Consider the following 14,784-nt stretch of genomic DNA (forward strand, 5'->3'; position numbering starts at 1 on the left):
CTTCCTTTCAATGAAAATCAAGGGAATCATCCTGAGGACATTTCAAACTATGTTTGATGTTTCAAAGCTTTGTTATTTACTTTGTTTTGTCATTGAATTTGTGTTTTCTAGAGCCTCATTGATGAATACAACAGACCACAATTTACTTTATTCACTGAAAACAATAAGTTTGTCTACAGCACCGATAGCACCATCATTAGGAGGTTCGAAAGTATGACGCCAATGGCTCTTTATGAGATTTTTACCTGTATGAACATGCTAGAAGTACATTTTATACATCAAAAGAAAGATAATTTGATACTTACCAAGTTTGCAATGCATTACTTTTGGATATTTTTGTTCATTCCTGAAATATTCTATATTGAAAAATTCATTATGACGTCATCGTTATTTTGATGACGTCATCAAAAAATTAAAAATATGAAGTTAAAGAGAATTTTATACTCTTCAAACTTTCTATAGCATGTTTTGCTCTAACTGCTATAGTTTGGCTACAAAATCCAATTAGATGATACCTGGTCAAAAATTAAAAATTTTGAAAAAATAGGCGGCAGTTAAAGGGTTAATGCAGATATTAGTGTTGGACTATTGGTCATGTACTAATCTAGTACATAGGCATCACCTTTTAATTTTAAAATATACCTGGTGTGACATTGTAAAAATGCACTTAAAAAACAAAGAATCTCATTAATTAATGTAGTGAATACAATATACTTCTGCTCTATTTGTTTGTAGACACATAGTAGCATGATTAAAGCTGTTTTCAGTGGAATAGCTGGGGATTGTAGTGCTAAAACACAAGATACCATCGTCCATCGGTTTAAAAAATTGTGGTTATTTGTAAACAATTTTGGTTACACACCAGAAACCCCTAAAATACGCTTCTGGTCAAATGTAAAAGGATAAGATTACTTTGTTTATTATGCATCACATTACATTAGTGCTTTAAGACCCATAATTCCTGAATCAAGCTATATCATCACCATCCATATATAGATTGACCTAGTTTGTAAGTTGTATCTCACCTTGAACATTGCCCTTTCACGTAAGAGACGTTCGGGCAACGTTGTCTTCGGTAATTCCCTCGTGCTTGAAAGTTCTTCATTCCAATCTCGGGTTTGCTGACAATAATTAATCAATGGTTATATTAAATACTGAATGATATTTTAGGCTAAGACACCATACAACCAATTTTTATTGTACTCAGTTTTAAATAATACACAATGAAAACTGCTATTTAAAGTAAATTCTACATACATAAAAGTAAAGATTCTATTGCAATTGCAAATATATTATTATAAAAAATACATTAATATTTAAACTCATGTTTTGGACCCTAGGCTTAGACACCTTTTCTACTTATTTCTTAATTGTCCCCAAACTTTATTTACTACATTATAACTGCTACTTGAAATAAATTATAAATGTAAAGATTCAATTGCAAATATAATAATTAATATTATGAAAAATATATTAATATTTAAACTGTCCGTATTGGAAAATTAACCAATATATTAATTGTCATGTTAATTGTCCGCAGTCTTTATTTACTATAAAACAATAACTGGTAATTTGAAAAGTTATGAATGGAAAGATTCAATGCAAATAAAGTATTATAAAAAATGTCTTATCATCTAAACTTAAACAGTTATTGGAAAATTATATTTTGAAAAATTATTCCTTTTCCCATTATACAGGAAGTGGTTTATTTAATATAACTTCTAGAATATATTAGCTTAGCCTGTTCATAATTTATTGATAACCTTGGCCAATTACCACTTCCTAGTTAATCTGTAACAAACTTGGCAATGCAAGTTATACATTAAACTTGAGGCAAACAGGTGTGGTACAAAACTAGATCAGTCAACTGGAAAAGGTTCAAAAAGATACCACCAAGTTTTTAATGTATATAGTGGGTTAGGGGAAGATGGGACACCTTTTCATTCCATTTTCTCTTCCCATTTAGTAGTAAACAAAGAAAATTCAAAGAATTATAAAACCGTATCTTCACGTCTTCAATAGACGGTTGTTAATTGTTTAAAACACGATCAGGATATTTGGATACGATGTGCTAAGGGTGTCCCATCTTTCCCTACCCTACTATATACTTTTAAGTGACATTCAAAATGTACCATAGTAGTGACTGACGAAAATAACTGGCAACTTCAGATCCAGCAGGTAATGGTATACACTGCTTTAAAATCTTACCTGGCCTGGTATATGTTCTTCGAATAGCAGCCGGGAACTATAGGAATCCTCAGCACGTACCAAGTCCACATTATGCTCCAATGCTGGAGCTGACCAACTTTGGACCTGTGTTCATTCATTTATTAACTTTAGGTGAAGTCTGGGGTGACATGGCCAAAGTGCAGTTACACTGATAGTTGTCAAACATTAAAAATCTAAATGACTAAAGCTGAATAGAATATACTATATTTTCGCTCCCCTTGTTTGTAGACATATTAGCAGGGTAAATTCTAGTTTAGCCTTAAAATTTGGGCGTCAAAACATCTGTTATTCCTGTTACAAAATTTGAAAAGTTTTAAAACAGTGAAACAGTAAAACTATTAGGGCTTGAAAGATTGCTATTGTTAGTATAAAAATGATTTACCACGCACAGTATTATATCATACCTGGAACGGGGTTGCAATTCTTTCATACGGATGCCTTCCAAACCTCTTCTTGTTTAAAGCAGTGAAGTTTCGTTTGAACACGGGAGATATATTACTCAACAGATCAATTAAACAGTGAAAAACATGGGCACCCTGGATTGGCTTTGGGTTGAAGGTCTCCATATCACTCCTGTTATGTAATATAGACATGGTTGTTCGTAAAAAATGTAATTTAACCATGTAAGGTTATATTTTGTATAACCTTACACTTTAAGATCTCACTTTTATAAAATAGAACATCTAATATTAGGTGTCTATAAACTGCATGAGTGCGGTCTATATGCTAGCACACTGTGTGTGTTGGGAGTAATCGGCCAACTTAGGCCTATCTTCCAGGTACCCAGACATGTTTCTTTGTAGGAACTTAAGAACACAGAATAGAAAACATAATATAATTTTGGTATTAACAGGAAAACAGAAAAAAACTTTCAAAATGTTTAAAAATATTCCTGTAACTTACTGGTTGACATAGAAACCTCTAGAACTGGCTGTTATATGGAATCGCTTTTGTTCCGAAGTGACAGCATAGAGGTACAAGAGGTCACCATGTAATTTCCTATTTCCTGGGGGTGGGTTCCACATGCTCATGGTTAAGACTTTCAAGCAAACATTTAGCTGAAGAAATAAAACTGTTTGAGAATTTTTTTTAGCAAGTTTAACCGTGTATAATATAGAAGTGATTAGGTACCTCATAAGGTTACAGTTTTTGGAAATGAAGGAATCATAGATGTAAAATTAGAGGTTCTTAAGAAACCATGTCAGTGCCAGATGTCCCTCATGGGTAAACAACAGCTTTTATCCTGATATTACATGTCTATACAAACAAGCAGAGCTAGAGACTAGAGTATATTGCATACACCATATTAATCAAGGGAGTTTTCTATGTTTGACAACTATGAGTGAAACTGCATTTTAGCAATGTCTCCCCAGATTTTATTAAAATTCAAAAAGGTAACGCCTTTAAAGTAAGATTTTTAAAACATTTTACTCTTTGGTTGACAAACCTTTGGTTCTTTCAGCACAGGATGCATTGGGGTAAGTAAACATTCTTTATATCCCGGCATAATGCAGTCTGGTGGTGTGCAGTCTACCGATGATATCAACTGGTCAAGACTTCGGGTTTGTTTCTTTCTTTTACCTGACCCCTCCCCGTTAGTGGTGGGTTTAGGGGCTACGGGGTCAGTGGGGCTCGAAGTGGGCGAATCTGGGGTGCTGTTGCCGCTGGTTGAACCACTAGAGGTGCTGTTGAGCTCTGTGAAGGCAGGTCGTTGCAAGACTGTGATACCCGACCACCGAAACACCAAAACAATAAGTAAGTGGGGGTAAAGTAAATGATAAAAACATAAAGTAACATAAAAATAAAGCGTGTACATAAAAACAAAGTAAGCCTATGCAAAGAAAATTTAAATAATACCAGAAACGTGCAACAAATAAAAAAATTAAAATAAAGAAAATATAGTTATAAAATTCAGCGTCAAATAGTTATACTCCGCACTAAAGCATGAATTATAATGAAAAATGTTTACTAATAGTTTAACAGAATCGTAAAACCAATAAATCTAAATTTACTTTACTAACATAACAATGTAGTAAAATCAGGGTATTTTAAAATATAGTTCGCTATAAAAAAGTTATAACTTGTCACGTATAACATACCAGCAGTTACATCCCCGTCTGTGACAATATTGACGTAAGACAAACTACTGCAGTCTGCCCCATTATATGCATCAACGTAATCTACTGAATGAAGAAGTTCACGTACATGCCGAACATGAAGGCGGGCCTCTCTTACACTGTATGGCTCTGTAATGATCAATTAATGTGAGCACTTAACGTGATACACAAACTGGTACATTCTCAAGCACAAAAACACACAAAACATTCTCAAAAAGCAGATTCTCAAGCAGAAAAACACACAAAATGTTCTCAAAAAGCAGATTCTTAAGCAGAAAAACACACAAAACATTCTCAAAAAGCAGATTCTCAAGCAGAAAAACACACGAAACATTCTCAAAAAGCAGATTCTCAAGCAGAAAAACACACAAAAATGTTCTCAAAAAGCAAATTGATTTTGCATGTGAGCATGAGAGATGAGAGTAATGCTTTTAATGCAAATGAAAACCCCAACATTTTTACTGAGCAGTAGTTCAATTGACCGTTTGAGGGGAAAAAATGTTTAAAAATTTAACATTATAAGAAACCTTCTATCACTTTAATTTCAGATCCTTCTTTCAGCCCTTCGATACTTTTCAGTTCAGAGAAATTATCCAAAGGAATTCCGTTGTATTGTAATGAGAAGCATGTCCTGTGGCATGTATCTTCTCGATCCATCAATAACTGGTGGAGTTCTTGCACCATTTCTTGTGGAGAAACCTGGGTATAAGAATCAAAGTAAAATAACGGCATTGCTCCAAACAAGTTGTCACTTCTGGGTTGTACTTGTACTTGTGCAGCACCCTGGTTGTTGGTGTTGGAAAAATGGACCAATTCTGTCTTAATTCCGAGGTCACATTGTGTTTAATGCATTAGAACATCATGTCAACACCCACTTCTAATAGAATGGAATTTAAGTTTAATAATTTTTTACCCAGCGCCCACAATACATATACTAATGCAGCGTGTTGCTATGTGTCACATTTGACTTATGTAATATCAAAAAATTGTAAGAAATATATTATAGTTTTGTAGAAGCAGGTTAATGTTGCGGGGATAAAATGAACTATAATGAACCGTATGGAAAGCAACGCTCCTAATGTTACGCAACTCTATAGAATTCGTAAAGTGTCGTGTTTAGGAACCTGTGAGAAGATCTCTTGTTACAAGAGACATTGAATAAAGAGAGTAGTGGATTTAGAGCACGAGGTGTAAGTTGATATGTATTTCACCAACTGTTAATCTTTGTGTTGTAGGTTTGTAGACTACAGAGACTCGCAGTAAGAGCTAATAGGAATTGACCAAAAATCCCAGACAACTCAAATAATACATGTAGACAGTATCATAATTGGATAAAACAAACTTTCTGTCTATGGTCAGTTTCAAAAAACTTTATCATCATTTAAAGATACTGTATATTTCAATACAAACATAAAAGCACGTTTATATAGTTCAATTGTCTCATTTTAACCAAAATGTTTGAAACTAAAGACAATTGAGTCATATGACTTCTTAGTATGGGTTGTTATGTTCGTATAGGAATAGACATTAGACAGTATCTTTAAATGATGATAAAGTTTTATAGACATGTGGTCTAGATATCTATGACACTATCAACACCACTTGAGTACCTCCAGTACCAAAGATATACATTCGTAACATGAAGAAAACTGTAACAATGTCACTTATTTACCTGTGCTTCAAACACTTCAACACCTGGTGCGTTAATCTTTATGGTGAAAAGATTATCCTGCACTGTTATAATCACTTCTTGATCTTTTTTCTCGGTTTCGACTTTTTCTTCACTTTTATCAGGATTTTCATCCGCGATTTGTGCCGCATCGTCATCACTATGGATTGCTGAGTCATCAGATTCCTGACGTGCTGAGTCACCATTGCATTTGACTCTCTGCACCCCTGAGTGAGTAATAGTTTCCGAAATATTGTTGATTTCGATGCCGTTCTCAGAACTATTTGAATTTTCTTCAGTTGGTTTTACAACTTCTGTAAAAATTAAAACATAAATTTTAATAAAAGCAATCACTTATTGGACTATGCCCATTAATGGGTCAGAATAATTGCTCGTTTATAGTATTTAATGAAAGTGGGCTATTGATTTATTATGTTTATTTTATCTAATTAGTATTATGGGTCAATAAGCGTGTAAGGGAAATTCTGACAGGCAATAAATTATTATTATAAATAATCTGGTAAGTCCACACAACATTTATTGGGAAATATTGCATAGTTACGAGTTACCGGCATATAACACATGTACAGACGAACAGACCTATTTCCGCAAACATGAAATGTTCAGTTGGCCCACTTAGTTGAAATGTAATTACATGCGTTACTATTACCGGCACAATTGATTTATCAGTGGCAGACTACACCATTAGTTGATCATTAACAGACAATTTAAACACACATGCTTATCACTTTTAACTATAAGTGCTGATTTTAGGATTGATATAAAATGGAATAAATGTAAAACAACAAAATTAATATTCAATAGGGTATGAATTTAAATGCCTAGTTTGCAGTTTATTTAAGGACAAATAGAAAGTTCACATTATATAACGTCATTTAAAGACATGACAAAGTGATAAAACTTGAATTGCAATAACACTTCATATAACTGTTTATTTAGTCTGCAATGTGCAAGATCCACATGTCATAAAGGATAGTTAACTGAAGCAAAAATTAAAGTCAGCAGATTGTTAATTAGAAAGTATTGTATTATACAAAGCATTACTCATTCTATACTAGCAATTATTCCCATAAGTAACAATTAAGCATAAACTACATGCTGTCACTGCGATCTGTTTATTTGATTTTAAATGCTGTTTTTTACAAAATTAGACTTGAATAATGTGTAGACACTTTTACTTCTATGAGAAAAAATAAAATAGTCCTGTATTATACTAATAAAACACCAAATACAGAACACATAAGCAAAAACTTTAACTTGTTATCTATTGGATTACCTAATTAAAACGCAAAAAGATAGGAAATGCATGAAGAGTGAGCAAAAAAATTATGATAATTGTCTTTAAAGAAAACAACATACACAGCTTCAGAAAAACTTATACCTGGAGAACCACAACCACAAAATAGTTTAAAATATGATAAACTGACCTGTTGTACTACCTTCCTCTTCAGGTGCTTTCACGGCGTTTGTCATTATCTTATTTTTGGCAATTTTGAACAAAATGTCAACAAACCACTTGTCAATAGAATATTTGCAACTAGCTGCTATTGCTAATTAAACTTCTTTTCACAGAAGCGTTGCTTCACCTACTGTTCTCTGCAAACCGTATCAGGGTCATTAATTTTAAAAATTATAATTTTTTGTTAAATAGCCTATTAATTAAACCATAGTATCAATTTTTTTAAATGTTTCCTGCTAATAACTACAATACAGGTGTCATAATGGTAATATGTTACTAATAATGTAAAGAAAAATATGCGTAAATATTAAAGATAAAACAATAAATATAAGCGGTTTCCCTTCACCTTGCCAGCCAGCAAATTAATTCAAACTTTCCATTCGACCCTCTAACCTTCATACAACCACGTGTGACGCTCTCTCCAAATCAGCTGACGCGAAAAACGCGTCGCGCGCGTTGCGTGTCGTGGTTGTTCGTTCGCTACAACACGCGGTGGAAGCAGAACACACAAAAGCCGGCGTCATCGAAGAACGAAAGGAAAAAGGCGCATAGGGCATGAGCGAATGAATGAAAAACAACGCGGCGTGAAATTCTGCAAAAAGGTGCCGACTACGTCATAAAATATATCGCTAAGTCACGCTCAATCGTACGATAGATGGTATTGTGACGTCACACAGGTGGATGGGATGCCGCGTTTGAGCGAACACTGTTCAAAGTATGCATGACTTCTCATGCAGTCGATTTAGTATGTGTAACTGAATATAAGTAATTCTCGCGAAACGGTAAACAAGAGTACGTACTTTTAATCCGATTTTGACTTTACTTTATCCTTAAAACAAAGCATTAGTTGGAATGGCTAAGCTACTTTCGATTCCTGGTTCGGTAATCGAAACCGAATGACACGCTCGCAAAAATTCACCGTAGAAAACCGGCGGTCACCGCCTCTATTGCGTATAAATGGAAAAGTTAAAAAACGGCCAATGCAATCGTTACAAGCATACGTAATCGACTTGTGCTTACGGCAACTTCATGTGACAAACTTTAACTCAAGTGGAAATGTACAGAAAATTTAAAAACGTGAAGAATTGTCCCGCCAATCATCGACGCGCTTAGGCCCCACCCCCTCTGACGTCATGGCGATAACACGTGACGCCAATAGTGACGTGGGCGCTTAGTTGTTCGACCAGTTAAGGATTTCGCAATGTTGCAACATACCGTGCCTTTTGGTACCGCCATATGTAAAAACATTCTGTTTTTGGCTTATCTGGTGTTTGTAATAAACGTTATTTGTATTCCAATGTTTCGTTTGCAATTCGGCAAGTAACACTACATACGGGTTTGACAACATACGTGTGACTTCATTTAGTATTGACTCTAGTCTAAATTATAACATGGACAAGTAAATTCAAACATATACTTTATTTCAAACATACGAACTGTAACTAAATGCTTGCCTTTACCAAAATAATCATATTTTGCATATTTTCTTCATGAATTTCGTTAACTTAACATTTTAAAAGCCAAGTAACACTGTATGTTAATACACTGCATTATGCTACTGACAACTGCAGCTGTTTTAACCCACTGCATGACTAACAACAATGTGGTCGCAAATTTTAAACCATAACAAAAATAAAACAAAGCAGTCTCATACTTTTAATGCAAACAATGACTTTGCAATACTAATACACCTCAAGCCTACATGTACTCCCTCGGCAGCGCGTTCCCTCTATAAGCTTAGCAAACATTCAGCCGGCAAGGACAAAACGTCATGACTTACATCGTTGTTTCATCATCTGTTTGCGCACGGTACGCTCTGACGTCATTGTGACCGCGCGACCAAAGTACGCTTTCGTCGCTTGTTACGTCACAAACAGTTACATAATCGAAATGCGCGTCTACGCGAGGTGACAGACACTCCAAATCGATCTTTTCTGGACAGCAGCAATGTAAACTCGGTAGTAAAAACACTTTACAACTCTCATGCTTGTATTGCCTGAGCGTTTCGTATTTGTTTGCACTATCCGGACGAATTACATTTAAACGCTTGGCTGGGCACAGCATGTTCGTTCTTAATTGACTGAATTAAACATAATAGGCCACTTCGCTACTCAATCGCTATGAACTAGGCTTTCCGTTCTTAACGGCGTTTTATAATCGCGGTTTAGACCTTGCAGTGCCGACATATGTGTCAATCAAGTTTAAAACAGCTTGGCTATGCATTGCAGCAATTGAAATCTAATTTACACAGAATGCCTGCCATATTAGCTAACTATATACTTATATACGTACGTTTTACGAAGCGTTTAAATTAAAAATGGCGTCAAATTGAATTTTCATTGTTTACCTATAACTCTGCTTATATAGATAAATTATAAAACACGAACCCGTACTAATGTATTCCTATCTGTATTTTCTAATTTTTCCTCTTGTTCGAGATTATTTAGTGCTGCATGAACTAAAAACACGTGTCTTATGTACAAAAAATTAAAACATATTATCTTAAGTAACAACCAAAAAAAAATCAAAAAAGGTGGCGTAATATTTTTCAGTGTTGCAAAACATATTGTTTGTCATTTTCATTTCTTTTCAAAAATGGGGACAAACGAATGTCTAAGATTAATGTCGTGCAATTAGTAACGATATGGTAATTTATAAGTTCCTTATAATGTTTATAAGGTGCATGTTATACGTCACATGATGTTGTTGACTGGCACTTCCTTTTGACGACATTTCCCTGTATGAGCAACCAGTTATAAACAACAAATGAAACAACGTGCGCATGCAGGAATTAAATTACTCTTTCAGTGAAAGTATTATGCCCACGTTAAAACAATAGAAATATATCGGAAGGGACAGCGGCGCAATCGAAGAAGCCATCAATATTAGAGGCAAGTAGACCAAATTTTACAAAGTAAGAAATTATTTTTGCAGATAGCCTTTACTATAAAAGCATGGTCGTATACTTCGGTGAGGTTACATGCAATATGTAACTACAACAAGAAGAAACGATTTCTTTTAGACATTTTTAACTTTAGAAACGAACAGCAAGCTCTCTAATCTAATCTTTAATGCGGGTTTATAAAGAATGAATTATTCTATTTACATTTTTCCGTAATTTACTCAGTGCCTCTTATTTTATCCAATGGTCGTCACGACCGAAATGGATGATTCCAACGATTATGAAATTCCGATATCTTTTAAAAAAGAAGAAAATGCTCCACCAGACGATGACGCAGACTTTGTTGACGTGGAGAATTTAAAGTTATGGTCACCGGAGGTTTGGTTTACATTTTGCTGTTCGATTCTTTATATTTTAACGACATAGTTTAATACTGTGTATTCCAATTATCCTGATGGTGTTTTAAAAAAATAACAACGGTCAATATAACAGTCGTGAGGATACGGTTTTATAATTCTTTGAATGTTCTTTCTTTATTAAAATAGAATGAAAAGGTGTCCCTTCTTTTCCTACCCTATATATATTATCGTAAAACCACAGTAAGTGCTACACACCACTTAACGCAAATTTTGGCAAAATATCTTGCGCTTGTTAGAAATATAGCGCTTATGTTACTTCAGCGCAAAGACAAATCACGCTGCAAACTTTTAAAAACACAAATATAGACACTGCTCAAAGAGGTATACCTTTAGATTGCATGCGTTCAGTGGTAAAGCTATATACCAGCTGTAGCAATACGTTTCATATTATTTCCGCTGATTCAAGAGACACCATTTTACTAAGTATCAACATATTGGTCCTGAAAGTACATTAACATATCAGCACTGCTCCCTGCATTTTTCTTGGTGATGTGACTGCACTACCTATACGTAAACTTAAGATGCATTCACCGTCTATTGTAGCGTTTTGGCATTAGAAACCCTATTTAAAGTGCGAACAAGTTTATTCCTTGTATTTACCAAACCCTAAAACACAATATTCAAAACGGTCAGTGTCACAAAATTTTTCCCACAAGCAACATTACTTTGGGGGAAGATGAGACACCTTTTCATTCTATATATTTTCGTCTCATTTAGTAGTAAACAAAAAGCATTTAAAACATTATAAAACCGTATCCCCACGACTCCCATACACCGTTGTTAATAGTTTGAAACATGATTAGATTATTTGGTTATTATTACTGAAGGTATCCCATCTTCCCCCACACTACACAGCAAATTATATCCTATAACTATTACCCTATCTTTACATTGCAACTGCATCTTCATAGGATAACCCCGTTTCTAATGATCAGAAGCCAAGAAAGGGAATATCTACAAATCACATAGAGAGGCAAGGGAAGTAAGATCAATAATATGTCACAATTTAACGTGGTGTGTTTACATTAGGTTTGGTGGTACACTGCCGTCGCCCGGACGAAATTTAGAGCCCACTGTTATACCGAGATCGGTGTCATTTGCTTCAAAACTTACGGTGAGAAAACAGTGTTTACGATTTATTTTGATAAATGACTATGTTGACAGTTAGATAGAAGTTTATATTTTCGCAGAGGCAACACTGCTACATTATGGCATTCTTCTCTTGTTTTAAACAAACGGGCTAAATTATTTAAATGAATAAATTTCAATGAATTTCTATTCTCGCGTCGCAGGGCAGCGACATTCGTTATAGAAGCTGTTCTATACCTCTTCACCTCGTGCCCGTTTGTTAACTTTGTTGTGATTCTTATAAATCATATGCAAACTGTGGCACGTACATTAGCAGTACAGCATCATGTATATATTATATATCGTTACATGAAGTTATCGTTTTCTTCCAGAATAGCGTGAATCGTCCAACGAATACAGCGAAACCTGAAAGAGCGTTTGTGACGTCAACTAAACGACAAAATGACGCGTTTGCCTACGTCATCGATTCAGTTGATACTACGTCACAACCCGGAAGTATTTCGTCATGCTTTTCCGGTTCACACGGAAACCTGTTAAAATTAAAACAATCAAGAGGTATGTAGGATCTTGTACAAATCATGTAACTTGTTCATGGATACCTAATGCTTGGCATATAATAGCGCCCCATTGGGTTTCGAATACTAGCTTCCAAAATTACAAAAGCAATATTAAAGTTATTACGTATGGTTTGTCACAACCTAGAATTACAAAACCATACAGAGAGATTATGTCACAAGGTGTGCAAAACAGAACACCGGTGTTTAACAGTCGTTGTCCCGCCATGCAAGGATAAACAAGTTACATTCATGAATTCCACCAGACATTACTTCAGCGCATTTATTCTCAGAAAGGAATAAAATCAACAGAAGCAGAACAGTCGGAGAAGCTGATTATAAAAGAAAAGTGACAACGTGAGTTAGTGGTGCATGTAACTATAATATAGTAATGGGTTGGGGAAAGATGATCGAGACATCTTTTCATCCCATTTTCTCACTTCATTTGGTAGCAAATAAAGAACACTCAAAGAATTATAAAACAGTATCCTCACGATTCCCATAGACCGCTGTTAATTGTTTAAAACAGGATTAGGATATTATTTGCAAGCTATGTGCCGAAGGTGTCCCATCTTTCCCTACAGTACTATTGTAACTGTTGCTAAATAAACATAAACCTTTCTCCCTGTATTTCCCAGTTAAATGGTGTAGGTTCTTTATGGTAACAAAAATTAACACTTTAACTTGGAGATATAACTATTTGTTTTATATAGTAGGGCGGGGAAGATGGGACACATTTTCATTCTAACATCTCGTCCAATTTGCTAGTAAAGAAAGAACATACAAAGAGTTATAAAAACATATTCTTACGATTCTCATAAACCGTTGTTAATTGTTTACAACACGATCAGGATATTTGGGTGTTACGAGCTAAAGGTGTTCCATCTTCCCCCTCCCTATTATAAATTATATAATCTAAATACTTGTACTCATGCCAGATAAGCTGGGTTTTTATACATACTTCTTATTCGAATTGGAACTTGTTGTATGAAAGTTTAATTTATTTTCAGGGATTTCAGCGCAACTCGTGGTCACTCCTTCAGCTGCGCAGCGCCGTCTAACGGGAAACTAACTATAGACGATGATCTGTGTTCGTTGGAAAATAGCGAGATTTACACAGCTGTTAGTTTAGCAGGTATGGCTTCATATATTGTAGCGCTTAGATTATTCTCTTCTTGGTATGAGATACTTAATTTATAGCAAACCATAGCAAGTTCACTGGTAAAAAAGAGTCACCTACAGGTGAAATAAATAAATATTTTTATATAACAGATACCAATTTTCTGTATCCTGTATTTTTCTTTAAAATATTTCTGAATCTTTGCTGCCGTAATGGAAGAGACAAATAAAGGTTATTATTAATATTATTGTTTTGTATGTATTTTTTGGAAAAGAAACTAAGCAAAGCAAACAAATCGTAAAATGTTGAGTAAGTTTAAAAAACCTACCAAAATATAATGAAATTTAAACGTAAATAATGCTGGAAAATTTCTAAAGTGTATACAATAAAAATAATTTTATTCAGGAACACTAACTCGCAATGCTGCACCATCAAAGTTTAAATGGCGATGGAACAAATATAAGAAGTTGTACGTCATCATTGGGGTGATGGGTGTACTTCTCGTTATCTCTACCACAGCAGCGGTTGTGCTGGCAATCCTAAGATGCTGAAAGTGCATGTTTCTGACAAGCTATTGATGCAACGAACATTTTGAAGACAAGAGCGCTAATGGTTATTGATTCCTGCCTTTTAAATCCACGACTTTCTGTAAAGCGGCGACTTAGTATTAATTTGTTTTCAGGGATCGTACTTTAGACACCGAAGTGTTCAGGTTAATGGGTAAGAGGTAAGGGGTTTCTATAGATCTTTTTGAGGCGTGGTAAAGTTTATTTAACATAATGTTTCAATTCACATACGTTGCCAAGCGAAACGAAGCATGTTGTTTTAAATGTTGGAATTTTTATCAGTTTGATGTTTGCCTTTTATGTTTCGTCACGACTCATGTAATATAATCAAAACACGCATTACACGAATGCCAGCCGAAGCAGTTGTTTACCTCATCAATCATGCGATCTATAACAATCAATCATCCGTATTGTGACAGGGGGCATCATGTGTTTTTAGCACTGCTCGTTTGGTGGAGCTAGGGCGGCGTTTTAAACAACTACAGTAAAAACTTTTTCGAGAACGGCGTTTCTCCGATCAAGTTACAAAGGCAGTTTATCTTTATCGAAATAGAGACGGCTCAAACTTGGACGTATGTTAAGTGCAGTAGATATAGGCTCAGTGATAAGCTTTTCAGTAGGGATTTAAATTACTGCGGT

General features: G+C 34.8%; 2 protein-coding genes across 3 annotated transcripts in view; one reads left to right on the forward strand and one right to left on the reverse strand.

Moving 5' to 3' along the window:
• Positions 1-7,664, reverse strand: part of LOC100185190 (clustered mitochondria protein homolog) — a 21,041-nt gene extending 13,377 nt beyond the window's left edge. The window contains exons 1-9 of one of the 2 annotated variants that reach the window (XM_002126931.4): positions 7,464-7,664; positions 6,019-6,329; positions 4,874-5,045; positions 4,329-4,475; positions 3,677-3,924; positions 3,133-3,287; positions 2,634-2,802; positions 2,209-2,313; positions 1,026-1,121 (exon numbers count right to left, since the gene is read on the reverse strand). In XM_002126931.4, coding sequence (XP_002126967.1) covers positions 1,026-1,121; positions 2,209-2,313; positions 2,634-2,802; positions 3,133-3,287; positions 3,677-3,924; positions 4,329-4,475; positions 4,874-5,045; positions 6,019-6,329; positions 7,464-7,509 — 1,449 coding nt within the window. In that variant the 5' untranslated portion in view covers positions 7,510-7,664. Of the gene's footprint in view, positions 1-1,025; positions 1,122-2,208; positions 2,314-2,633; positions 2,803-3,132; positions 3,288-3,676; positions 3,949-4,328; positions 4,476-4,873; positions 5,046-6,018; positions 6,330-7,463 lie in introns of both variants that reach the window. The other variant, XM_026837675.1, reaches the window with a different exon arrangement.
• Positions 7,665-8,241: 577 nt separating this feature from the next.
• On the forward strand, positions 8,242-14,507 carry LOC100181317. Its single transcript, XM_002121340.4, has 8 exons — positions 8,242-10,386; positions 10,623-10,775; positions 11,728-11,789; positions 11,846-11,930; positions 12,277-12,460; positions 12,753-12,816; positions 13,470-13,594; positions 13,985-14,507. The coding sequence occupies exons 2-8, from the start codon at positions 10,641-10,643 to the stop codon at positions 14,128-14,130; spliced, it is 801 nt and encodes a 266-aa protein (XP_002121376.2). The 5' UTR covers positions 8,242-10,386; positions 10,623-10,640; the 3' UTR covers positions 14,131-14,507.
• The last annotated feature ends 277 nt before the right edge of the window (positions 14,508-14,784 follow it).

This window comes from Ciona intestinalis, chromosome 14, assembly GCF_000224145.3.
Source record: "Ciona intestinalis chromosome 14, KH, whole genome shotgun sequence".
NCBI classification, from domain to species: domain Eukaryota; kingdom Metazoa; phylum Chordata; class Ascidiacea; order Phlebobranchia; family Cionidae; genus Ciona; species Ciona intestinalis.

Bases quoted from the DNA above. Each gene is read 5' to 3' on its own strand.
- LOC100181317 (XM_002121340.4), top strand. From the start codon at position 10,641: ATGGTCGTCACGACCGAAATGGATGATTCCAACGATTATGAAATTCCG. The intron at 12,461-12,752 runs GTATGTAGGATC...ATTTATTCTCAG, and splicing joins AAAATTAAAACAATCAAGAG to AAAGGAATAAAATCAACAGA. The intron at 12,817-13,469 runs GTGAGTTAGTGG...ATTTATTTTCAG, and splicing joins TATAAAAGAAAAGTGACAAC to GGATTTCAGCGCAACTCGTG.